At 43.0% G+C, this 27,717-nt stretch overlaps 1 protein-coding gene across 1 annotated transcript; it reads right to left on the bottom strand.

Annotated features, from left to right (window-relative positions):
* Positions 1-60: 60 nt before the first annotated feature.
* On the bottom strand, positions 61-26,039 carry CTNNBL1 (catenin beta like 1). Its single transcript, XM_075177643.1, has 16 exons — positions 25,941-26,039; positions 9,818-9,988; positions 9,607-9,713; positions 9,337-9,476; positions 8,969-9,066; positions 8,773-8,866; positions 7,838-7,929; positions 7,023-7,095; positions 6,698-6,756; positions 5,225-5,373; positions 3,613-3,794; positions 2,407-2,504; positions 2,205-2,285; positions 1,807-1,944; positions 1,359-1,431; positions 61-401 (listed from the first exon to the last, which is right to left on the bottom strand). The coding sequence occupies exons 1-16, from the start codon at positions 25,968-25,970 to the stop codon at positions 313-315; spliced, it is 1,674 nt and encodes a 557-aa protein (XP_075033744.1). The 5' UTR covers positions 25,971-26,039; the 3' UTR covers positions 61-312.
* Between the last annotated feature and the right edge of the window lie 1,678 nt (positions 26,040-27,717).

Here is a 27,717-nt window from a genome sequence, read left to right as displayed (position 1 = left end):
AATATTGTAAAGACAATAATGTATGGAGTTAATGCTGTACAAGGAACTGCTGATGTCAGCTTTATTTGACATGATTAGAAACAGAGTCCAATATTTTATTTATATGGTTTATATAAAAATAAGACACACATGAAATTCTAAAGAAATCTATTCAGAAATGATCCCCTTTCCGTGGTGAGGAGGTGTAACGTGTGATACATCAGATGCCGAAGTACTATATACAAAAAACAACACAGATCCCCGATGCCCTGGTATTGTGCAATTCTCTGCAGACGCCCCACACTGTTGTGCGATGGGACGAGAGGTGTCATCTCATAGTGTCTCTAGCAGATCCTGGATCCGCTTCTGTTCACTCTCTCGAAACTCAGCATTTTTTCCATCGCCAATGCTCTCAGAGTATTCTGCAAGATAAAGTGACAATAGTGTGGTGGGGAGGAGAATGTTTGGTGAACTTAACATTTAAATAAAGCAACTCATTCCAAGTACATAAAATATATAACACCACCTCTTGTTGCTCTGCATACCACATTCTACCTAGCGACATGACTGTTTCTATACCATTAGAATCAGGTCAGTTTCTGCTAATATCACCTCTCTTTTTCCAACTTGGGGCGGATTTACTAAGCTGTGGGTTTGAAAAAGTGGGGATGTTGCCTATAGCAACCAATCAGATTCTAGCTTTCATTTATTTAGTACATTCTACAAAATGACAGCTAGAATCTGATTGGTCGCTATGGGCAACATCCCCACTTTTTCAAACCCGCAGATTAGTAAATCTAGCCCTTGGTCTTCTCCACTGCCCATAATCTCCTGTCGCACACCTGGCACGTTTTTCTGTTCTACCAAAATCCCAGTCAGAACCATTTGCAGGCAAGCCCATTGCATAAACACCCTTGCGGTATCCAAGCATTGCGGGTTCTAACATTGTGTCCACCTGGGGAGTTGTCCAACCATCAGCCCCTTTTTTAGAACTTCCAACTTGTGCTGCAAATGAGTGGTGCAGGATCTTCCGAGATCCTGCATTTGCTGTTAAAAGCAGTGATCAGTAGACCTGGGTAATACCATACATATTACATTTTACTCCCCAGCAACCAATTTGGAAGCAGACTGATGGAGCTTCCATCACTGGTGGTTGCCTCTCACTAAGACATGGGTGGGATTCTTGGAGTGAGACCATTTAATAACAGTTATGCTCATTTGTAAAACCTGTTTTCATCTGCTCCTGGAACTAGAAGTTCATGTTTTAGTGCATTTTTCTTTTCCTTGAATGCTATTCCCACCACATAACAGACAGAGCATGGGAGGAGAGGGCAGCATTATAGCAGACTAGCAAGGACAGAACATTGCTTTATACTCACCCTTCAATATATGTCGCATGATTTTAATGGAGCTTCCCCTCATAGTCAAAATTTGCATCACTCTCTGTCGAACCTAAAAGAGAAAGGAAAAGGCAGTGAGATGATAGCTGCCTGGGAACGTATGGGACACATAGATCCATCATAACCCAATCATGAATTTATATGTAGTCTGTGTCGAAATGAGTAGAAATTGGTTGATGCAAATAACATGAACCTGTTACACAACTTTTATATTCTATTATGATTATTTAAGTGATTTGTAGACTATGCTACAGAGTTTATATTGTTGTAAAGATCTTGTGCTAAGAGTGAAGTCAGTAAAGTTCCTCATACACAATCACACTAGTATAATCATTCTTGCAGCCACGATTCAAGACCACTCTGTCCTTAACATTGTTGGGTGTTCTAGAAAGTACGTCCCCAGCTTAGGGTTGGATGCTGTGGTTACCTGGGGCAGGCTACTGTTGCAGATCTCTGCAGTGATGTAACACAGTAACTGTAGCAGAAAGAGACCAGCATCCAGTCTACGTAGGTAAAACTCCTCTTCTAAATCATCATCCAGGATGTCACCACGACGCACCATATCCTGAGAGGAACAGCGCAGGATTAAGATAAATAGAGGCAAGCATGATAAACAGAAGAGGCAAGATATTGGGTGTACTGCCTGACAGCGAGAGGGTAAGTGGCAAGATACTGTGCGCTCTGTAGAGGGAATGGAGACAGTGTGCTGACTGACAGAGATCCAGGACTATGGTCAAATGGAAAGCAAAGGCTGACGTACTACATTTGTGGACCTAAGCAGCGGCATATTTGGTGGGGGGTGCAAAAAACTACAATGATACCAACATGTTTCTCGCCCTCTATTTTCTTGTCAGCTACCCGCACAGCATCCAGATACTTGAAATACAGCTCCATAAGACGATCCACCTGTTAAGTTGTAGTAGAAAAGTGAGACACGTGTTAAGGAAAAAAATAAAAAAGTGTCACGAGACATGAGGGGACACAGACAGACAGACAGACAGACAGACAGACAGACACACACACACACCTTTTCACAGTCGCTCTCAATGAACTTGTTGAGAAGTCTGGTTCTCTGTTGTCCCTTCAGATTACGTAGCAAGGAGGCCAGGATAGAACAGACGTGTTCTGTGCAGGGAAGAAGCATATGAAAAAATGTGCTCAATACAAACATACTTTTCATTGATGGAACTAAAGTTACATGAACAATAACTCATTGGGGCATATTCAATTGTTGGCGTTACAGCAAAAAGTAACCCGCCCCGCGCACTATTACCGTCATTGCGGTAATAGTGCGCGTAAATACCGGTATAACGGCAGTTTTCTCGCTGGATTTCAGCTCGCGGCTCAGGGAGATGCGAGCTGAAATCCAGCTTACTATTACCGTAATACCAGTAATAGTTTTTCCACGGCGAAAAACGCGGACAATTGAATATGCCCCATTGTGCTGGATGTATTACCACCACAACAGCAAAATAATAAAACAGATGTATACTAACAAATAAAAGTGTCAGATTAAAACTGTACATGAATGCTGCATTCAGTTTGTTGCAGAGATGCTTGTGGTAGAAAAAAGTAATATCTGACTAGACAGCATTTGCCAGAAAAGTTTGATGTATTTTCTTTTTTTACATTAGATTCTGTTCCATCAAGACAAAGATAAATGAGCGGCTTATTTCATTATTATATTATTTAGCCTTTAGATCCCAGTCTGGTACTCGGGTTTTTTTTCCTTTTTTTAGGAAATGTCCTAACATGGAAGTGCCTCACATTAAATGTCAGAGCCAGAATGACAGGGACATTTGCTACTGGGAAAATAGCAGCAGCATTCAGGGCTTTTGCTTCCTGTCATCTCAAACTGACTTAACAGCTTCACATGGGACTGCTGTCTACAAGCAACACTCTGCGGCTACTCTTGGGTAATCAGATGGATTAGTCTGCCTATAAAAACTATTGAAAAACCCTACAAGGACGTATTGCAAAAGACACTAGATATCCAGCTTAGCATTTGTGATAAGTTGCTTTTTATGGTACAGGATAGGGATTGTCATTTTCCTTGTTTCATAATTTGCCCTCTACTTTTAACCTAGAATATATACACACTAAATGTTTTTTTTCACAGTCTCCTGAACTCGTCACGGTCAGTGCATTGAATACTTGGACAGATGTGTGAGATTGCAGAAGCAGGTAGCTGCCATCCTGTATTAAACAATGCCACATTCTTTTATTTCCCCACCCTCATGTTCCTTCTCGGAGACACCGCTCTTCTTCATCTTTTTGGGGGATTTCATGAAGAGTGGATAGATGGTCCTGAGCCCCAATATGTCCACAAACTTGTGACAGTTGTCACTGCCTTCAGGGCCAATCATGGCATGATCTAGCACACGAAGTGCACTGCAGCGTGACATTTTCTTCTCTCTGCAAAGGAATCAGGAGAATGTGATGGCCTTAGTATGTCCCATCTCATGCAGAGAAGCCACCCCACGTCGGACCGAGCGCCATCTCATGCAGAGAAGCCACCCCACACATCAAACCGAGCGCAATCTCATGCAGAAAAGCCACCCCCACACCGTCAGACAGAGCGCCATCTAATGCAGAGCCCACCCCACCCCGTCAGACAGAGCGCCATCTAATGCAGAGCCCACCCCACCCCATCAGACAGAGCGCCATCTAATGCAGAGCCCACCCCACTCCGTCAGACAGAGCGCCATCTAATGCTGAGCTCACTCCACCCCACCAGACAGAGCGCCATCTAATGCAGAGCTCACTCCACCCCACCCCGTCAGACAGAGCACCATCTAATGCAGAAAAGCCACCCCCACTCCGTCAGACAGAGCGCCATCTAATGCAGAGCCCACCCCACCCCGTCAGACAGAGCGCCATCTAATGCAGAGCTCACTCCACCCCACCCCGTCAGACAGAGCGCCATCTAATGCAGAGCTCACTCCACCCCACCCCGTCAGACAGAGCGCCATCTAATGCAGAGCTCACTCCACCCCACCCCGTCAGACAGAGCACCATCTAATGCAGAGCTCACTCCATCCCACCCCGTCAGACAGAGCACCATCTAATGCAGAGCCTTCCCCACTCCACCCCATCAGACAGAGCACCATCTAATGCAGAGCTCACTCCACCCCACCAGACAGAGCGCCATCTAATGCAGAGCTCACTCCACCCCATCAGACTGAGCGCCATCTAATGCAGAGCCTTCCCCACTCCACCCCATCAGACAGAGCGCCATCTAATGCAGAGCTCACTCCACCCCACCCCGTCAGACAGAGCGCCATCTAATGCAGAGCTCACTCCACCCCACCCCGTCAGACAGAGCACCATCTAATGCAGAGCCTTCCCCACTCCACCCCGTCAGACAGAGCGCCATCTAATGCAGAGCTCACTCCCCCCCACCAGACAGAGCGCCATCTAATGCAGAGCCTTCCCCACTCCACCCCATCAGACTGAGCGCCATCTAATGCAGAGCTCACTCCACCCCACCAGACAGAGCGCCATCTAATGCAGAGCTCACTCCCCCCCACCAGACAGAGCGCCATCTAATGCAGAGCCTTCCCCACTCCACCCCATCAGACTGAGCGCCATCTAATGCAGAGCTCACTCCACCCCACCAGACAGAGCACCATCTAATGCAGAGCCTTCCCCACTCCACCCCATCAGACTGAGCGCCACCGCATGCTCAGAACCCACCACACGACAGACCAAACGCCACCACATGCAAGAACCCACCACATTTATAAAAACACATGCTAGAATGAATAGCAGCCAAACATTTGGTTTAATTTTCCAACCATTACTAGCACACTGGTTTTCTGAAGTGTCCTTACATGTTGACTCACCTAAGCATGAGGTTCATGAGCTGCAGCCCTTCTCCCTTCAGGAATCTCTCTCTGTTGTTGCTGTGCATTAGACAAGAGCAAAGAGCATCAAACAGGTTCTCCATCATCTCCTGCTCCTCAGCTGTGCTAGGGTCATGTCTCTTGAACACCTGGAGGTAAAATAATATCAACAATAATGCTTTCTGACAAATCCAAGGAGTAACCATATTACCAGAAAGTCAACCTTTCACTCCCAGTGGGTGAACGAAAATCAACCTGGGCTTTCTTATGTCACTAGGGGGGCAAGATCTGCTCCATAAGTTGTTGACATTGAGGCAAAAACTGCTAGCGAGTGATCAGTCCTTTCACTCCCACAAGGTGAACCAACTTCCTCCAGCTATAGTACCACCATGAACATAGATTAGATGGAGTTACCGTGTTTTCGGGTTTATTGAACTCAGAAATCGGAAACGACTGGATTACAGGAAAGTTGTAGTCACACTTCTACAGGGATCACCCTCGCCGGTAATGGCGACCGCGATGTATGAACAACAAGTCTTGTACAAGTCGTAGCTGTATACATGACATAACTGTTACAGCCATGGCTAGTTGGGAGCAGTATTGTACGGTGTAAGAGTTACGTCCGTGGCAGTGATAAGGTTAACAGGGAAGCTACTTCTTAGAAGATCACTGCGATCTACAAACATACAGCTACATAGACGTCTACTTATTAGTACTGAAGTTTGGGGGGGGCATAGCGACACAAAAGTTAGAATTGTTGCCTCACCAGACTGGGGTTATGTGGCATCTGTGTGGAGTTTGTATGTTCTCCATGTGTTTGCAAGTTACAAAAATATATTGGTAGCTTAATTAGTTTCTGACAGAGAAGGACCCGAGCTCTTCTAAGCTCCAATGGGGCATGGACTGATGTCCGTGATGAAATATTCTCTGGAAAGCACTGCATAATATGGTGGCTCTACATAAACAATACGTGAAATAAGGATTTGATCATGGTTACGGTGATCATATAGATCACCTTGCATTTGAAAGTTGAGCGGTCCTTTAACAAGGTGCGTAAGGGTTTACTGGTACTTTTCAAAACTGAACTACATGGGAGGAGATTCAGGAACCCACTGTGGGAATTGGCAGGGATATGAAGTGGGTGCAACAAATAGTGGGACTAAAAAGCCAAAAGGAAAAGACAGCGCTCTAGATTCCCATATAATAATGGGAATAAGCAGCTGCAATGTGCAGATATAAAGGGAAGGGAGGATTTATAGTACAAAGAGGCACAGTGTGAAGAGAAAGAAAGTGGTCATATAGGGCTATATTCAGTACTGAAGCAGAGTGGGTGGCATGGACCTGGCACTAGAGGGACAATGACACAGGCAGGCGTGCATTGACATTTTCTTGTAACAGCTGAGGCAGCAGTCTGCCATCGTATGCTCGGAGAGATGCCAAGGTGTAAGAGGGCAGCGAGTGGGAGGCACTCACCGATAACTGCTGAAGCAGCACGTCTATTCCATCCAGCTCCCCCAGGAGCTCCCGAGTGTCTGAGAGAGGGGAAGATAATGTCAGCACAGAAGAATATATCCATCAGCAGAGAAAATCAATACATAGTGACAGAGGGCAAGGTGGTACATAAGACTGAGGAGGAAGGAGAGCAATGGGGAACTGAAAGAGAGAGTGAAGAACAGCAGGTGTGAGAAACAGAACTTATACAGTGACTGAAAGTAGTCAGTATGTATTCATACAGTGAGAAAATAAATGGTAAATGGCAGAAGACATAAATAATTCAGTAATACCATAATCCTCTTACCGTCATTGTTCTGCAGGAGAATGGCCAGGATTTCACTGCAGTACAGCTTGTTGGCATCAAATGGCAACTTGGCCTGTACGACAATAAAACATGGCAGTATAGAAGCAAAGATAATATTAAGAAGAACATGTCACACTCAATTAGCAGAATGGAAAATGCAGAGAAGAGAAAAAAAAAAGCAAATGTAAGAATACTCATAACTTTAAATAAAGAAGGTAATATCAATACAATATCATAACGGCATGGAAAAATATGAGCTTTTCAACCAAAAAATACCTTGATTACTATCCATCAAATACTATGGCATTAATTAACAGTCCAATATGCAGGAGGACCGAAACCTGGAAGTTAAAAGTCACTAATGTGACAGCAGGCTGACATATATAGGAAACGTACACGGATAAACAGCCTGTCGTTGTATAGACATGCCCTCAGCCTAGAAGCTGGAGGAGGGAATACTGGGATAAACCCAAATTCCTGCAAAATATCCCAGTGTAAGGAAGACATAACCAACGCACACACCACGCTTCAGGGCTATAGAGGAAGGGAGGAAGCTCCAAATATAGCATGTTTAGCTCAGATGGAAGAAAGAAATATAAATCTGGACAGTATGGGGATTAAATAGTGGTAGCAGGAAACTATGTTTTTCCATTGAAACAGCCCTGAGTTCTGAGGTAGACACATATTCACACTTGGTAGTCATCACCCCCCCCCATAAAGAGAGGACAGGGGAGGGGGATTGGAACAGAAAGTACACCAGCAATGTCCAGCAGGAACTTGAGGTCACATGGAAACTCAGCAATCCATTCACCTACCTTTAACCTCTTTAGCAGCCACTGCAGTAGGCCTTGCTGAGCTGCATCAGAACATATTTCAGGACGGAATTCTGTCATGTTCTCAATAATTGCTGAGGGAAGGAGGAGAATGTTACTTCTGCTACAAATCAATAACTTTTCCAGCAGCTAATTTCCTATACATTCCCTGGAAGTGCAACACATTACAACATCATCAACACTGGACAGAATTGCAGTCATTCTAGCCCATTTCAACATCCTCTGTATGGGAAGAGGGGTTCTACGCACTCGGATTGTTGTCTGCATCACTAGATCTACATTAGGAAACAGACTGGGGCATATTTGGTACCCAACACAAGTACGAATTGAAAACTTGTAGGCGTTTCACCTTGTTGAAAGGAGTGGCCAAGCTCTGCGCAGAGCCTAATCATGGGTCGTCTGTATGCATGGCAGACAATGTGGTTTTATTCCTTCATTACACTAGCAGGATACAGGCTAAGCAATTTCATGTTCTTGCTACTATGTCAGTGGGAGTTAAAGGGCTCACCAGAATTATGAGGAACCTTGGCAAGCTTTCATGCTTTAACGGCTAAAATAGGTTACTCATGTTTGCAATGTACATATATATAGGTCAGTATAAGTTCCTTTTTTGGCAATCTGTTCAATAACACAACACTGTAAGACATCACCTACAAATATGCTCTTGGGATGAATAAATAAGATTACATACATCTAACACACAGATAGGAACATGTGGGTTGACAATAGTAGCAGCTACGGAACACATCATCTTGCTTCCACATCACAAATAGTTACTACGCAAGTATTGATACATAACATTCTAAATGCGAGACAAAGGGAAGACAATTCCTGCTGTAAGGGGTGCAGGGCGAATCAAGCCCACTGCTTGCAGTTTAGTATCTAATACATGAACACTTGCATGAGCGCACTTATACCTAGAGTGTTGTGTACACCATCTGCTTCCTCCTTAACGGACTCATCCAGGCGCTCCAGATTCTGCACCAAGAGGGCAATCAACTGTCCCTCCACCTGAGGACAATGACAGACAAGTACAGCAAGGCCGGTAAGGAGCATTTTCTATAAAATAATAATTTTATACAGACTAAGCAGCATTCCATTCAAAGTACTCACCAGAGAATCTATAAGGACCTGGGCCCCTTCCTCACTCTCGTGTAAAGTGTCTATATCGGTCAGCTCTTGCAGCAGGTCAACCACAGCAATACATACATGTGACACGCTAAGGATGGAAACGTACTGAGGGATCATGATATAAACGGCATCTAATAAACGCACATGTGCATAGATCTTATTTGGGAAGATACATATATACAACTTGCGCTACGTCACTTAGCACACGCCAAACTACATAAGGGCCACACTGCCCGAACAAATGCATACATACATCCATCCATCCAGCAGTCGCCACGTTCCACAGATATCTCATGTGCAGCATGCAGTCTCATATGGTTAAGGACAAAAGTATTTTAAACAAAGGATATCAGTGTTGTCGTGTCCCAAGAGTCCAAGCAAAGACTGCACAGCGTTGAGCTCAACCAGCAGGTGATACAGATCTGGTATAGTGGCGATCACATGCATCTCCTGTAGGATGTCATTCAGGTCCAGCTCTGACTCCATGAACCTAAGAGTGGAAATTGACCATTTTAGCCATGCAGAGCAGAAGCAAAGACTATGAGAGCTAACCATTACATCAGAATGTGTAAAGGTCTGCGAGTTACAGTAATGAGACAATGGTGGAAAAGCCGCCTCACTTCTCAGGGTTGTCCGGGAATTTGATGCGCAGCTCCTGGTTCTTGTAGGATCTCTTCTCAAAAGTTAAAATCATCCTCTTCACGGCACCCTCATCCAGAGGCTCCACCTAAGCAAAGAGAACACGGACATCGGCTGATGAAGTATTCTCCACCACAAACGTGAATGAAGGCATGCAGAGAATACACATCTTTATTAGTACGCAATGATCACCTCATCATCCTCCGTATTACCGCCCTCATCAGCATTCTCAAGCGGTTTCCGATCATCCTCTTGTGTCCCCCTTTCTTCCTCACGGTGCCAGTTCCGACCACCTCTCTCTTTCCTCTGAACTTTCACCTCATCTGGATCATCCTCCCTTCCTCTTTTAGTGCCCTTATCTGGCTGTGGGAGGGATAAATTACAGTTACAAACAATTACAGGTAAAAAAGAAGGCAACCTGTCTCATGATTCAGTATGCTGGGAGTAAGACATTGATGGCTAATGAGATCCATATATGTCTGTGTCTGTAGCAGTAGTATTTCTATGTAATAAGGCATAACCTTTGGTAGAGCCCTTCTGATGTGGAAAATAACACTTTTCACTTGAAAAACTGTATAATCAGAATGAGCAAACTCCATAAACTGCCAGATTCAACATATGCAACGATTATTAAGAGGTACACCTGAATTGTTCCAAAAAAACCTGCAACGCATGGACATAGATGCAGGCTCTGGCATATGGTCATCACCCCTCTCTCTCCTGCAGATAGATGAGTAGAAAGAGAAAAAGTATCCAGGCTACATTACCAGGAGGCAGCCAGGTAAGTGACTAATTATATACCCACGTAATTTACAACAAGTTAATAGAATTGTTCTACCGCCAGGCAGAAAAAACGTTAACACGTGTAAATGACGCACTGAATCATGTGTCTTCATGTGCACGAGACTGATCAACTCAACAATTTAAAAAACAGGCTCTACCGCATTATCCCACTTTACTCAGAATTTTACTGTGCACAGATATAGTAGGTTGTCCTGGTGCAGGCAAAGCTGTCAAGGGAAGCCCACAGGGTGTCTGTTGTGAGGAGCTGGAGTAGCTGCGATGCGGAGAAGGCTGGCGGTTAAAAAAAAAGGCGCGCCTTGGCAGTGTGGTCAGGAACGATCTGCAACTCATCCAGTGGGAACCTGCTTTGAACCGTGCTACAGTGAGTACAGCAAAACCAGCCCATCTGATTAGCCTGCACCAAGACACATAGATTTGTACGGGGTTAAGCGCAAAGTGCCCAGTTGAGCTGCTGCAGAGCCTCTTTGAAAAATAAGCTGTTGGTAACCCTCTTCTGGAAAGGCCTCTGCCTGGAACCTCAAAGCCTCAATCCAGTACTGGTCACACACACACACACACACACTTATGGTCTATTAGTCCGAAGCTGGGATGTAACCAATGAAAAGCCAAACATCTCCCCACTAAGCTAACAGATACATGTTCTTTTACTGCCCGCAAACTATTCCATGCAACCAGGAGCAAAGTTCCAACAATGGTAGAAGTGGCAACAGAACCATTAACAGAAGAGATGAACTGAAATACCACCCTAGGGAAGGGAGAAATTTATGTAAACAGCAAATACTTCACATTTTCAATTTTAATATGACATTTGCATCACTACACTCGGGAATACAGAACAATGGGCATTAAAGAAAAAATAAACTGGATTCTCTAATCTAGTTGACAAAAACAGGGTCATCATGGCAAATCCACCCCACACTCTGGAACACAGTAGGTAAACAAATCTTGTGTGGCTAACGAGAAGCTCGGTTACTTGCTTAGGCTGGGTACACACTACAGTGTTTACAGCCAAACATCGGGCCAATCACCCGATAAACGAACGTTCAGCCTAATATTGAATTAGTGTGTACACTGAACAATAGTGGTTCCAAAGCATTGACCATCGTTTGATTTGATCGTTCAGCAGAACTATAAATCTTGTTCAGCTATGGAATGACGTCCTTTCAGTCCTGCAGCGTGTATGCACTCACATCAGGATCTCCATGGAGTTTACAGATTCTTGGTCTTCAGCCGACAGTTATGACAGATGAAGAGCACAGATATGAGGGCAAGTCTTGTAAAACATGTATAGTGTGTACACATGAATCTGCACGTTGATCGGGACTTTTTTTTATTATTTTTCAGCAGTTCGTAAAATCGTTGTAGACAACACATTGGTCGGAAAATTCTGTAGTGTTTACCCAGCCTTAAATAGTGCCATATGGTGGAACTACCTCAATCTTGGACGGGAGGTCATCTTCTGCATTAATGAAGGAGCATCATCAAAAACATATTAAGTGTTGGGTAAAACTAAATATAGTGGAACTTCGAGAGAAAATACTTCAAAGATTTTCTTGTGTTTAAAGGGGATGTCACCCCAAACCTTTATCACTATTTAGACCTTTTTGGAGACACGTTTCACTAAAAGGTGAGAGCACCCTTTTGTCTGTGTATCCTCAGCTGTGAAGTGGATGGGAAGAGAACAATTTGTGGCCAATCAAATCATGTGAATGCTCACAGCAGCTCAGAGTATTTCAGAATGTGAGTGTGTGAGAATTGGGTTAGGTGTGACAGGGCCAGTGTCATGATGACAGGAGGGAGACAAGCAGAGGGCTATAATTAGATAATGGAAGGATCGAGGTCCGCTAACATTAGTGAATAGTAACGCAGGGCTCCTGCTACGTAGCAGTAGGAAGATTCTTTCATAGAGGAGGTGTGTGTGATACTGCAGAATTCATACTTCCAACTTGTTCGGTGTTTAATAACATTTACAGGAAATTCTTTAAGATTTTGAAGACCGAAGATACTGCGATATACACACAACAACAACAAAAAATAATAGGGGAACCATTTCAAATATGGCAATTAAGGTTTGGCTGGACAAACCTTTTAATGGGTTATGTTGCTGTATACGGATAGATTTAGTCAGCGGATAAAAGACGGGAACAATGCTTCATGCAAATTATGTGAAGGCAACTCACGACAAATAAAATAATTATAGATAGGAGACTGTACATTTGAAATCACTTGGTCTATAAAAAGGAGGGAGGTCATGCTGAAAGCTGGCGGTCTCTTTCTTGAATACTTGCAGAATGGGAGTTTCTTGGCTACAGACACGGACATGGTTGAGTTAGAAGTCTACCTTCTACCACGGATATATATTTTAATACCATGGACTTAAAAACATTCTTTTGAAGAGTTTGCCTCATTACAATCACAACATCGTAGAGATAACTGTCCGAAAGCTCAGAGAGAAAATTGTATTTCCTAGTTTTGCAAGTCAAAAGCATTTCGATAATCCCTGCTGGAAGCATGTTGAAAATTAAATAGATGGCCTGTTGGCTTACAAACATTTTCAGCGCTACAGGAAGTGGGATTTTGCAGGACTCCAGGACTGAAGCGGTTCGAGTCCTGTAGAGCAACTCTCCTGCTACCCATCACCCCCTTCAGCCTGCAGACCAGAAAATGGAAGTGCAAATGACATAGTCTGCATTTGATGAGCAGAAGATGTGAGATCACTACTTATGGAGAAGCCTTTGACTGGAGCTTTAGAAATATCTATTCTAAATGTGCACTTTCTTAGCTCTATTTTTATTTAATTTCAGATGTCTGTTAACTATATGCGACTATTGCAGTTAAGTAACTGGCCTGTCCTGATTTAATGATCAGAGCGTTTCCCAGCAATGATAAGTTTATATGACCCACCACTATATCGATCTCAAATTGTCCATGGCTGCTTCACCGACAGAAAGATGATGTTTTAGTCATACTTACCTGCTCTCCCGAAATGGACACCTAGGAGAACCCTCCCTGTCCCGACGTAGCAGCATTAAGAAGCAGCAGGGGGCGGGGCCGTGTTTATGCAAATCGCATCATCCTGCTCCCTGCACCTGCTCTTTGGACCTACCCTCTGAGATTTCCTGGACAGAGGTCCAAATTGTATATAAGTAGGTGCACGAATTGTGGTGGCATATGAAATAGTTTGGGGGCATGTGTATGGGCAAAGGCTGCTACAATACACATGGGCGTATAGTGAAAGCACACAGCTGTAGAATATACAATTGCCCGGTTAGATGTTGGTCATTGTTTAGTATGATCTACCACCTTTGTAAATTGTGCATTTTCTAGAATCACTACTGCTGCTAAGTCTTATTCACACTTTATTTTTAATCCTACTTACATTACAAAACGCCTGGTTTTTAAAATGTGGTCCTGTTCTAAAGCAACCTGCATAATTTTCTGCTTTGTAAAGGGATAGTAAAGTGTTAAGAGGTATATTTTGATGCACAATGTGTATGTGATGTCCATGAGGCTGTTCTGCAGGACACAGGGCATGAAGAGGTTATCTATTTATATAATATGAGAAGAGAAACTGTTTTAATATTTCCTATTAAACATATGCATGACAAAATTGTACGTCCAACACAAGTAATCACAGTTCTGGTGTAGCGTTACATAAGCAAGGCCAAGCCTTGTTCTGGAAGTAAACAGTAATTTGCCACTTAATAATTTAAGGCCCTCGTTAGACATGCACTAATCTTGCCATGCCAGCTTACAACGGCGCTCATATGAAGTACTGGGATTTGGTGTATAAGTGGATCCCTTATGTCCGCTCATCGCCCAGCTCTGAGGCCAATTTATGGAGTTTAATTAAAATTATTAATTACTGAGCAAGAAAGTCCAATTTTATCTTCCTGAAGGCAGCAGGAGCACAGATTTTGAGACTGGGCAAAACAAGAGGATATCCCAATGCTCTCGCTTTCTGGGGCCACATACCTCCAAACCCGCGTTTCCTTGATGAAGTGTCTGCAATAACCTCGGAAAGGTTAGCATTTAACCTGTAATTTCAGTAATCAGCTTTCCACTCTATGCTGCCCTTGGTGAAATCATTAGGTATTAAATAGTTATGAGGCAGAAGGTACGAGGTAGGGAACATGATTTGAGAAGCAATTTGAAAAACAGGTCACATAATGATATGTCCGCTAGGTGCAGAAAGGAAATTGTACGCATTAAACTTGTTGAACCGCCCTTTCACACTCACTTTGTTAATGTAAGATATTCAATTTTCAAACATCAGTTTCTCTGGCAGCTTGCTAAAATACTGCAGTCTAGACATTTGACTTGACAAAACAAACACAAATGGTGCGAGAGAAGGGGGAACATCTCAAACACACACGTTGTCTGTGAGACGTGTGAAATAATAGTGCAGTAGAGAAAGCTTCTGTTTAAATAAAAAGCTGCACAACTGATGTCAGCTGAGGTGATCTGCTGTAGAGTGGACACTGTATTGTACATTTCTTCCAGTATAGAGATACCAAACGTGGATTTAACTGTTAGGTAGCCCAGGAGCAAGTGCATTACATAAATTGTGTAAATTTGGGGGAGGGCCGGTTTGCTTTTTATTTTTAATTATCCATCATCACCATTTATTTATATAGCGCCACTAATTCCGCAGCGTTGCACAGAGAACTCACTCACATCAGTTCCTGCCCCATTGGGGCTTACAGTGTAACTTCCCTAGCACACACACAGGTCAATTTTTGTAGTAGCCAATTAACCTACCAGTATGTTTTTGGAGTGCCCTATTAGGGCACTTGTATCTACCTACCTATCCTACCTGACAGCTCCCTATTTCTTTACAAGTACAGGGAACAGCGTAATGACAATGTTAAGCTTCTGGTGGGTTGTCTTGGAAAACCAGTAAGATTCCCTATGGTTCTTCTAGAGAAACAATGGTAGGCTACTATATGATTTTCCATAAGCTAAGTTACACAAGAATGGAGTTCTTCCACACACCAAGGGGTATTTTTTAATAAACTGCGGGTTTGAAGAAGATTGTGCCTATAGCAAACAAAATCAGATTCTAGCTGTCATTTTGTAGAATGCACTAAATAAATGACAGCTAGAATCTGATTGGTTGCTATAGGTAACATTTCCACTTTTTTTCAAACCCGCAGTTTACTAAATATACCAAGAGTGGAAGGTAACTTCAGGAACAAAAAACAGGAAGACACATCAGGAATGTTATCCAAATGTACGATGGTGCCTGGCCAGATGACTGTAGAAGCTGATCAGAAAGATATAGCATCATTTGGTAAGAAGAAACCAACAACCAGATGGAATACTGCAGTGAAATTCTGCGGGCACCCCCTTAGCGAATCGCTTAACAAATCATTGCCAAATGCAAAACTACTATATAGGCATACAAATCTACAAAGGTTTAAATAAAGCCATTTATTTTGGGCGAGTTTGGGTCTCATCAGCACAAGATATGCATTCGGCTGTAGAGGGGGTCAAGTTAATAAGAGATATTATTTAAACAAATACAAATGGAAATACAGTAAATTCCATCAAAGTCTGGGCCATTTGTACCTACTTACAATCTATGGATGTAGGACAGATTTTTACTGTATTTTTTCATTTGTGTGTAAGTTGAGCATTGTGGGAAAACTGTAAATGTCTTTAGTAGAGGGGAAGGCATTTCATCACGTTTTCTCCATTGCAAACCATTTAGATGCCCTAAGGGCCTGTATAATGACATTTAAAAGGGTGGTTGGTGTTAGCAGAGCAGCTTGCATATACTACTTACATATATGTAGGTAGATGTTTGTTTAGCTAACTACAAGTAACATTCTGAAAATGTCACATACTATAATTTGCATAAAAACTTGTACATTCTTCCTAATACTGAAAAATAAAGTAAAAAGTAGAAGGTTTATCATCAACCCGGTTCTAGGTGAGGCAGGAACGGAGTCTGACTTGAGCACAGCAAGAGTCACGAATGCCCAGCACGTCCCCGGAGTCTCAAACGATATGAATATTGATTTTTATTGCATCTATTAATGAAGCAATCTGTTAGGTAAGCAGTCCATTCCTGCCACAGGAAAGAAGAGGCATGGGTGACGATTTTGAAGACGTCTGGATGCTAAAACTTTAACTATAAATCAAGCAGAAAGACAGCGTGCGTATTTTCAGTTTAATGAATAACATCCCGGTGGAAGGACCTCGTGTCTAGAAATTGTGCAGAGTCAGTGGAAGGAGAACGGTACTGCAGTTGTTCTAAAAGGATTACATAAATAAATGGTGATGCCTGGTTATATAGTCCAGGAACGAGGGCACAGAATAGATTTTTCACATTTTCTTTCACTTCTCACAGTACTTTATTGAAGGTTTTCCCAGAGGAAAGAAAAGAACATTGCTAGTACAGTAGGTTACAAGTAAGATGCAGTAACAGAAGTTAGCTTGGAGTGTGGCAGCTTGGAAATCAATTTTTGATGTATGCTGTAAGTAATGCGGGGTGACCACAATAAACAAATGATTTAAAACATTGGAATAGCAGTGTGTTTGATCGTTATTTGCATATTATCATGCTATAGGGATAGGATGGTGGGGTACACTGTGCCCTGCTAAGCTGGTACTCGAGGGTGATAATGGTGGATGGGGATTGGGGGACAAGGGTGGCGAGGGAAGTGAAGACAAATGGAGAAGAGAAGGGGGTGCAGTGGGGAGGGGGGGTGTTAACAGTGTTGATAATTTTCTTTATTTTAAATTTGGTGATAATTAGCGCAATCAGTGGGGTCTTTGCCTGGCTTCGAGATAACTGATTTTGACAGTAGTTCAAACAAGAAATTCAGACAAAGAATTAACGCATATACAAGCTCCCTGGACGACTTACAAAACCATGAACAATCTCATGCGTCCTCATACACAACGTGACATTTATAGTCTGACGGAAGGAGAAAAATAAAAAATGGCAAAAACATTAGTAACGCACACACCAAACTGTGGTCCTATTGGAGCTTTCGGCACTTCTGTTACTATGGTACATGCTGCAGGAGCCGCTATGTTGCTAAGCACACTGGCCCTGCCCCTTATAAAGAGCATCGCCCTCCCTCTTACCGCCTATCCAGCGTCCTGCAGACTGCCATAGTAGACTATCGGCATACCCTGAACTCAGGCTCCACCCTGCATGTGCTGCAGTAGATGGGGGCAGATCATGCAATAAGCATGCAATATAATGACGGGTTGTACTATTTGGCAACTTAGCACCAGCTAACAGGAGAAAAAAATAAAATAAATACATGCATTTAATTTGAAGTCTAGATATAAAAAAACGAATCATACTGGATTTTTTGTTGAAGTTTTTTGTTATTGAAAACGGAGTCTGTTAAAAATAAACAATGGAACTGGTTTAAATATATTAAAATATATCCTGCTCCAGTAGAGGTAGGATGGGAGTGAACATCACAGTATACTTGTCAATGGGGGCAAATGCTAATCTGTTAATGTGTCTTGTGGGGAGGACTGTAGCTATAGCAATTGTGATTATAGTGCTGCAGGGACCATAGAGTCTGTGAGCGATCCTGTTCCTCCTGCCTTTAATACATTTTTAAGCAAATAGCTGCATGGCTTTCTTTTGTGGCTTGCATATAGTTTATATAAATAATAATAATATGCACTGATGAGGCTGCAGTTTAACCAGAATGTCCCGCTCTGGCTATTAGAACTCTTACACTTCCTTTATCTACTGCAAGCTGTTAATGTGGATATTCAACAACACAGGATAAAATCAAGCAAGCGAAATAGATTAGCAGACAAACATCTTGAAGAGCTTTCAAGAATTTCTGAAGACGGACCCTCATCTGTTTTGAAAGATGAAACCATTCAATGATTTCCTAGCAGCAGCTTGGAAGAATAAATTGTCGAGTCTGAACGTGTCATTTTCTTCAGTATGCAAATAAGAAATCACCGATATCAGATTTATCTTTCAAGTCCCTGTTAATCTATTCTTGAGTTGCACCGTTTGCACTTATATTTCTCAATATAATTATAGGCTACAAAGCATCATTAATGGCCAGGGCCCCGATTGACTCCGTCTACGAGTTTAGGTAATGTTTTCCTTATATGAACAATGTTTTTGTTATTGAGATGCTGCACTGCTTGTATGTTCAGTTTAGAACATCATAATTATTATTATTATTAATTTTTATTTATAGGGCACCACAAAGTGTCCGTAGCACCGTACAAGGACAAACAAGTCCTTGTATTAATAATTCAATAATAATTCAATTAACCATGTATTGAATTGAACTATATAATGCCACACACCTTTTTAATCATTTTTAATACAGAAAATAAAGAAAAAATAGACTGCAGGAATGTAGTGTGAACAATGCACAAAAATGATGGTACAGACCCTTCTCCCAACCAGCAGTGTCCGGGACCCACATTGTTCATGAGATATACACCCCCAGCAATGTGGTAACTTTGTACTACAGTAGCTCCAGTTGGATGACATCCAACCAGTATTCTCAAGACAACAACGTGGACATTCAACGTTCTATGACGGGTAATAAGCTGCCAGGGATGGAGTACCAGCAAAGATCCCAAACTCTGGACCCAGACCGTTCATCTGGCTGAGGAAGGGGGTGTATGGAGGGGGGGGGCATATCTGCATCATATTTTTACACATATGGATGGTTATTCTTTAAGAAATTCTAGATCAGAAGTACTCAAAATAATGTACAATTTAGGAGCACCCATTAACATCATCAGAATAGTATCAAAAAAGGGTTGTTGTTTTTTTTTGTTTGTTTTTCTGTCCAACGTGCACTATGGATTTGTCCATCCCTGATCTTAATAAACTGTGGATATTAACTATGCTGTGCCCAAATCCTGCTCCTTTTCTCACCTATGGTCTATTCATTATATTGTTGATTGCACCCGGGAGAAGCGATTATAGGGAGTATTTTGGTGCCCATATCTATATTGCAACCCAGATGGCAATACGTCACTTATTTTTTATAGTGTTTGCACAATATGAAGCATAACTGTAGTAAAACACTGTAAGGAGCATTATATGTCTCTTAAAGTGGAATTATATCAGTCATATGTTATTAATGTAAACAGAACAGGTACTATAGCCACCAGGTACATTGAACGCTAGTGTTACCACACTATGCTATATTTTCGTAGGTAAGTTTTTATACCAATGTAAGTTGAGCAAGATCTGATATGGCCTAAAAAGTGCAGGTGCAGTAGGTAAACTTATACATCCTACAAGTATGTTTATGGAATCTGCTACACGCATGAAACACTTGCATGATCTATAGTTTTTCATGACCAGCGACACTAAGTAAATCGCAAGCTCAATATAAAATAAAACTTTTCTTTACAATGTACAATCTGTGCATTATGGAACACATGCTCTAACATCTTGGTAACTAGTATGTGAGTTGAGGGAAGTACTGACTGTGAAAAAGACAGGCTGATATTAAATATCAGCCCTCGTTCCACCCCACCCCCCCACCTAACACCCACCCACCCCAACAGGGCTGCCACCAGAAATTGCGGGGCCCAGTACACATGTGACAGGCAGGGCCCCCCTCCTTGCTTCTGTCACCCCACCTCCATTTTTAAATTATTCTCTAGACAACATTTGCCTCCCCCCATTCTCTACAGTCACCCCCCATCCCCAGCTTCATCTAACCCCTGCAGTAATTTACTTACCTCTCTGCATCTTCTTGTTGTCTCCTTTCGACTCCTCTCTATTGACAGCTCTGTGACATTATTAACTACATGACGCCAGCAATGCTGCAGGGAGTCTCTCTGCCTTGTCGTGGCTCTCTGTCCGGGCACCTAAGGCTGGAGCTGAATCAAAGAGCAGAAACTGTGGGGGCCCCGACATCTTGGAAGTGGAGCCAAACATGCCTACAAGGGGGCCCACTGTCACATTCTTAGTTACATGTAAAAGTCTCTCCCCACACCACCTCTCACATCTCAGGAACGGCTGCTGTCTAGAAATAGAACCCGCTACTTACCTTAATTCACTCTGGATGACTCCTCCCCTAATAAATTTGTTTCCACCCAGGGCTGGTGGGGCCCCACTCTGCTGCTGTACTCCCTGTACCCCCCTGATGGCAGCCCTGCACCCCAAGTTCCCTTATTAGACCTAGTATTGGCACAGTAAGTGGTAGAGTAGTGCAGCAAACTTCAGTATCCCTCTTGCTACTGCTGTGAATGTGGGGCCAGACCTGGGTGCATTCACAGTAAAGTCTGAAAGCAGCTGTGCCTCACAGCTTGTACAGCACCCTCTACTGGTAACGTGGCCTCCATTGCCCAGTGACACTACTGACCCAGTGTGCTAAAAATATTCTCAATGACCAGGCGTGTGTGCTACTTCACATATTTACCCTTGTGTATCAAGCCATTGTCCTATAGATTGTAAGCTTGGGAGCAGGGCCCTCTTATCTCTCTGTATGTATGCATTACCCAGTATTGTTTTATTACGGTTTGTTCCCAATTGTAAAGCGCTACAGATACAGAATCTGCTGGCATTATATAAATGATGGTCTGTGTCTGGCTTGTTTACAATCCAAGTGAAAAGTATGCAGCTCCTACAGTGCAAAACTATGTGCACGTCTTACAAATATGAAAACTAAACATGCTCTGATGCACAAGCAGCAAATGTGTATTTATTTTTAAGTAATGACCGAGATAAAGCACCAATTCTCCATTCCTGCATGAAACTAATTCAACTACAAGATGGAAAGGCGGCCATCTGCATCTTCCCATAATTCCTTAGTGCCGTTTAAAGGGACAACATGTTCTCATACTAAAAATGTACCTGCAAGTCCATCTCCACCCATATAACAAAGAAGCTGACTGAATGGCGTGGCAACCATCAAAGCTGGACTCTCCACACAAGAGATATTGCCAGCTCTGAAGTTCAAAGTTCTCCTTCTACAATGAGCTCTTACAGAGGTGTCCAGGGGACCCACACCATTCTGCTCGCAGGGAGTCTCCCACATGTTCTAGCTGTGTGTGGATATAGCAGCAACATGTGAATGCCATCTTGCATTCTAGAGTCCATTACCTTTTACCAGACCATACAATAAATAGATGCTCTGTCTAGTTGGCTTGCTAAACCTTTTCAAGTACTGATTAGGCCACTTAAAGTGGACCTGTCAGCTTTGTGAAAAAGAACATTTGACATATCTTCTAATTAAGAGTTTCTCTGCACTACAGGGCAATCTGTGACCTAAGAGGAAACTACCAGGGAACATGTAAGACCCAACATTAAAGACAGCCAATGGCATTTTGCATGTTATACTCTCTCCCAGGTAGAGGGAGCATAGCGAGATGCTTTTTCCACATTTCATTAAACACATACTTTTCACAAACCTGACTGACACGGCTGCCATATTTTATTGGTGTGCGTAAATCGAAGGCAAATACAGTCGTGCTCAAAAATATTGGCACGATGGAAGCCCCATGACGATCGACTGAGACCCAGCTTTCTGACCCTGGGTTCACCATTAATAACGCTGTAGGGCAGTGGTGTTAACAGATAACCCTTGACACTCAAAACCCTACGATAGCTCATATGGGGCCCTTCTATCCAATAGTAATTTCACCTTTTAGGGACCTATTGAATCAGGAATAAAAGTGTAATTATTGAGCAGCACAGTGATTAGCATTGCTGCCTACCAGAGCTGGGACCAAGGATAATATTATGACCAGGGCTCTATCTGTGTGGAGATTGTATTTTCTCCCCATGTTTGCATGGGTTTCCTTCCACTATCTAAAAGCACTGAAGTTAATAATTAAACATTCTCTGCTAAGTGCACAATTTGGTGACGCAATATAAATAAAAAGGGTCATAATCATTAACACAAAAGTAGTATCAGATCTAGCAGTTAAACCGTCTACGTAGCTATTAGGTGTCACACTTACAACGTGTAACAGGAATAGCCCGTTTGACATAGAGCTTGGGCTGAACAAACTCACTATGAAACATAAAAAAAAGCTGCACTATACAAAAAAAAAAAAATCTAATAATGGAAGATGACATTGTGTTTATAATTGATATACAGCTGGTTTTAATATACTGTTCTCTGTAATTAGCCAGGGGGGCTCACTGCATTGACCTTCCAAGCAATCTTGAGAATCCCTCCTCAAATAAAAACTCCCAAAAACAGACAGAAATAGTACAGCTTGATAGACGCTTTCAGCACTCACAGAGTCAATGTGAGTAACTGTCCTACCCCAGAGTACCATCTACACAAGTTGGAATAATAGTATGTGAGGTACATCTCACTTCTCCCCTATGCCTCTAAACTACTCGAGTGGATTGTCTGCAACCACCTCACCAGTCACCTCTCGGACAATCCCCTCCTCGACCCTCTCCAATCAGGTTTCCACCCCCTCTACTCCACTGAAACCGCCCTGGCCAAAGTAACCAGTTATCTATTCCAGGGGTCATTTCTCCCTGCTCATCCTTGCAGGCCTTTGATACAGTGGATCACCCACTCCTTTTGCTAAACGTTCACTCTCTCGGCCTCTATGGCTCTGTCCTCACATGATTCACCTCATACCTCGACAACCGCTCTGTATCCACATCTGTTTCATACTCCTGCCCTCCCTGTAGGAATCCCTAAGGCCTCTGTTCTCAGCCCATACTCTTTTCGTTTTATACTACCTCCCTAGGTGTTCTCATCACCACTTCATTCGGTCTCCAGGATCACCTTTACACTGATGATATTCAACTCTACATCTCTTCTCCAGATTCCCCCCACACCCCTCTCTCGTGTATCTGACAGCCTCTCCGCCATCTCCTATTGGATGTCCTCAGGGGCTGGCCAGGCTGGGGGCATATGTCCTCCGGGACCTGCCAGGACTGGTCAGACCTGCAGTCTAACACACACTGGTGGCTCTTTGTGGGCTTCCTTGGGCTGGGTCACTAGGCTACATGCATTTATTTTCCTTTAAAATGTTCCTAATAGGCTCAGCCGAGTCTCACCCCTCTGGCTAAAGTTTGCCAGCCCTCCCCTGGATGTCCTCACGCATTTTCAAAATCAATATCGTTAAAACTGAACTCATTGTTTTCCCTTCTTCTAGATCATGATTCCACCTGGATCTCTCCATTACTGTTAACACCACCACCATCTCTTCTGTCCCACAACTCTGCTGCCTGGTCATCTCCCTTGACTCCTTCCTCTTTTTTGCCCTCCACATTCAATCCCTTGCTCAATCTTGTCGCTTTCAGTTATACAACATTGCCCGCATCTTGCCCTTCCTATCTCAGGATGTCACCAAAATCATTATCCATGCACTCATCATTTCCCGACTTGACTACTATAACCTTCTCCTCACCAGCCTCCCCCGCTCCACTTCATTTATACTCAATGTGGCTGTGAGACTTGTCTGCCTTTAACGATGCTCCTCCTCTGCCTCCCCTTTCTGTCTTGCTATACACTGGATCCCCTTCCCCTACAGAATACTTTTTGAAACTCCTTACTGCCTGTTAGATTTCTAATCTCCTCTCCATTCACGCTCCTACCCAGTCCCTGCGATCGGCCAATGACCGTCACCTCTCCTCCACTCTGATCACTTCATCCCATTCCAGAATCCAAGACTTTGCCCGAACTGCCCCCCCCCCCCTGCACTGGAATGACCTCTCACGTTCCATCCGATTGTCCCCTAATTTGTGCTACTTTAAACGGGCACTTAAAACTCACCCGTTCTTCAAAGCCCACCAGCCTTCCGCTTAACCCTCTATCCATGCTCGCTCTCATCGCCTTTCTCTTCCCGCTACTCCTGTGCTTTTTCCCCTCTTTTGACTCCCTTTGTGGTAGCTGTCTGTTTGCCCCCCCCCCCCCCTTAGGATGTAAGCACTTAGAAGCAGGGTCCACTTCCCTCCTGTCTCTATACCTATTCTTCTGCTCCAACTCCACTGTACCAGCTATCCATGGAGCTTTTCAAGTCCTGGTAATACTCGTTTATTGTTCTGTACTGTATTCACTGTACGGTCTAATGTCTGTATTCTTAACGGCACTGCGGAAATCTTGCAGCGCCTTATAAATAAAGGAGAATACTATTGACAAGGTGGAAATCACGGACACATAAAATACAAAAAACAGCACCTTTGTCTATCATTGGAGGTGTGAAATACATGCAAAGTAAAGTGAAAGAAATGGGGATACTGTTTTGTTTCTTTTTAAATAAAACGTGAAAAGTTCAAAATATTTTTTTAAAACAAAAACTCTTCCCTATTTTACTGCTCCCCCTCCACTGCACTTGGCTAATAAAAAAACATACTTAAATTAAGGTTTATTTTTTGTAGTAGATTGGGGTGCGCCACAGCAGCAAATTTAAAGCAGCAAGGCTGTTAAACATGATAAGCAAATATGACGCCCACCCTATGGGTCAATATCTGCCTCTCAACCAGAGATGCCCTCAAAGCCACTTGCAACCTACAACAAAATACATGTCATGTCAACAAGACCCCTACCGTGTGACAAATCATTCTGCATGCAATGCCAATCTACATCATTCCCACTTTAACCATATGGAGTGAGAAGAGGACATTGTGGATCACAATCTTTTTTTGGAAGTGAACAGGAGTAGTAAAGGTAAGTTTTTCACTTCAGAGGCACAGCAGTTTTTCAGATTTTCAGAACTGCTGATCCTTTGGAGGTTTTTTAATACAAAAGATAGTTGAAACCTTTGATATGCAGTGAGGATTGAAAACTATCTTTCATATTTTGCGATGGGCCTCAGTCACACAGTACTTCCAACCGTTCAGTATGGCCACATATTTGCAAATAGATGCATTTTTGCTTTTGTTTTATGCACAAATCCCTTTGATTATGAATTTATAAAGAACAATATTTACCTTACACAACCACAGACACCTCAAAGCAATAAACACACAACCATACCAGGCAGGCATGGAAGATTTATGCAACAACGCACTCAATGTAAAGGAAATGCACGCAATCCAAATCTATGGCCCTATATAACATCTGTAATAATTTACTGCAGGGAGGGGGGGGGGTTGCATTATTCCTAACAACATAACTTTTCCTAATTAATACCTAAGTGAGGTAATCAGAAATCACCATTTCTATACAATATAGACAGAAGATTAGCCATACATTAGCACCTCTTGTGTATTATATTGCATTTAGGGGCTAGGCAGACATTTTGGATGCATAGGAGGTATTTTCCACACAACAAACTAAAAAGAGGAACAGGGGGATTAGGAACAATTGGGAGGTACGTGCATGTGCAGACAATATGCATTAGGTTGCACCTTGCAGTACACCTATAGCTTCTACAATATGCATGTTATACACGATCTATAATGCAATGAGACACACCGGCGGGCTGCACATCACATCTGTAGCTACTACAGGCATTACTAACAATGGATCCTCTAACTGCAAAATAGATGCTTGTGCTGCCAGAGATCACTGCTGTGCCTCCATTAAAGGATTATTCCCCCCATCACCCCGCAGTGCAGCTGTACCTGATACCGCAGAAGCTCCCCAACATCCATGTCTGCCGGAACACCACGCAGCTGTAAAGTGAATCCGTCTTTACCGTAAAGCGCGACGCATTCACCCGTTTTTGCCTCACTGCCGTAAAACGCGACAGGCCAAGAGACATGATTTGCCACATTGCCGTAAAGCGTTCTAAAGCGTTCTAATGACTGAACTAGGGTTTGTTCTGTTTGTATAAGTGGGATTGTATGTGAGCAGCATAGGGTAGAGTTAGGGGGACTACAAGTCAGACAACAGGCCTTAATGTTGTTCCCACTGTTTAATTATTTTTTGTTTATTGAATCCTGAGTTATGTGCCCCAAACACCCAGTACAGTTGAGTGACCCACTATTTTCCTATTGAGCTGGCTAATACCTGATCTGGTTTGGAAATACATATGGCACTAACCTATTTCTTCTGCTCAGTTTTCTCATCCTACACCAGTCAGGGACAATACTCTCATAAATATTGTATTTTAAGGTTTATAGATTCATAGTTTTAGCAAAACACAAGATCATTGCTGGATTGTGTCTCTAAAATACCACATATGTATATGTGTGTATTAGCAATAATTTTGCCAGTATAGTAAACTAAATAAATTAGAAAATTAATCTTATGGCAGGCTTTACTAATATAAAGAATTAGTCGATTTCCTTCATAATTTTCCTTAGTTGGCTTCTAAAACAGAAATACATCACATAAAATATATAATTTGAAAACAAATACTGTATATGTATATACTGTCACGAAAGCCAGATAATGGGAATGGTCCTGATTGCTGCTAGAGTGACAGCTTACCCCCAGAGAGGTGCGGAGTCTAATGGTGGAGAGGTGTTCACCAAGGATTCTCGCAAAGGAATATGGTCTTAGCTGCTCTCCATTGCAGGTCGCGGTCCTCTAGTGGGTGCAGAGCAGAGAATATGCAGAACCACCAAGTAGTTGTGAAGAGATGCACGGCGGAGTGCTGAGGTCCATACAGGCGTATAACTCTGGAACAGAACCGATGAGGAGCGATGCTCTGCAGTGAATCTACAGGTCTTGACTGTGAACGAAGTTGAACTAATATGGCGGTGAATTGATGAGCTGCAGAGAGCAATAGCACTGAGATCCACACAGGTGTTATAACGCTGGAACAGTACCAATGATGAGCGATGCTCTGCGGTGATAATGCTGGGAAGCAATGAGCTGCACAGGTGTTGCTAAGGAGTGATGAGCTACACAGGTAGTTGCAGAGAAGCAGTGAGCAGCACAGGAATTCTTAGCTGCACAGGTAATGCTGAGAATCTGTGAACAGCACAGGTACTTCTGAGTAGAAATGAGCTGCACAGGTAGTTGCTGGGAAGCAGTAAGCAGCACAGGTATTGTAGAGTAGAAATGCTTCCTATCAGGTAGAGAGACCTGATGATCTGACCCACATTAAAGGGAGGAGGGCCCTTATAAAGGGAACTGGCTACAGATGATCCAATCACTGTGGAGCAGAGGTTTTGGAGGTTCCCAGGGAAACGCATGCGGAGACCACTAGGCAAGATGGCGTCCGATGATAGAGGAACGCCAGGCTGAACAGCAGATAGCGGTAACCAAGGGAAACCAAAGCACACAGTGAACCACACGGGTGAAACTGGTCAGATGAGTGATAGTATCCCCCCCCTAAAAAAGGTGGGCACCGAACACCTAAGGTTTCGGTTTCCTGGGGTTTTTCTTATTAAATCTTTTCATCAGAGCTGGAGCATGAACATCTGAGGCGTCGATCCAAGAACGTTCCTC

This window comes from Mixophyes fleayi, chromosome 6 (genome assembly GCF_038048845.1).
Source record: "Mixophyes fleayi isolate aMixFle1 chromosome 6, aMixFle1.hap1, whole genome shotgun sequence".
Classification (NCBI taxonomy): Eukaryota; Metazoa; Chordata; class Amphibia; order Anura; family Limnodynastidae; genus Mixophyes; species Mixophyes fleayi.
This window is presented reverse-complemented; position numbering and strand designations above follow the sequence as displayed.

Coding starts and splice junctions, on each gene's coding strand:
- CTNNBL1 (XM_075177643.1), bottom strand. CDS start 25,970: ATGGATGTTGGGGAGCTTCTGCGGTATCAG. Junction 8,867..8,968: donor AGGTCCTTATAGATTCTCTG/GTGAGTACTTTG, acceptor CATTGTCCTCAG/GTGGAGGGACAGTTGATTGC. Junction 2,286..2,406: donor TTGAGAGCGACTGTGAAAAG/GTGTGTGTGTGT, acceptor ACAACTTAACAG/GTGGATCGTCTTATGGAGCT.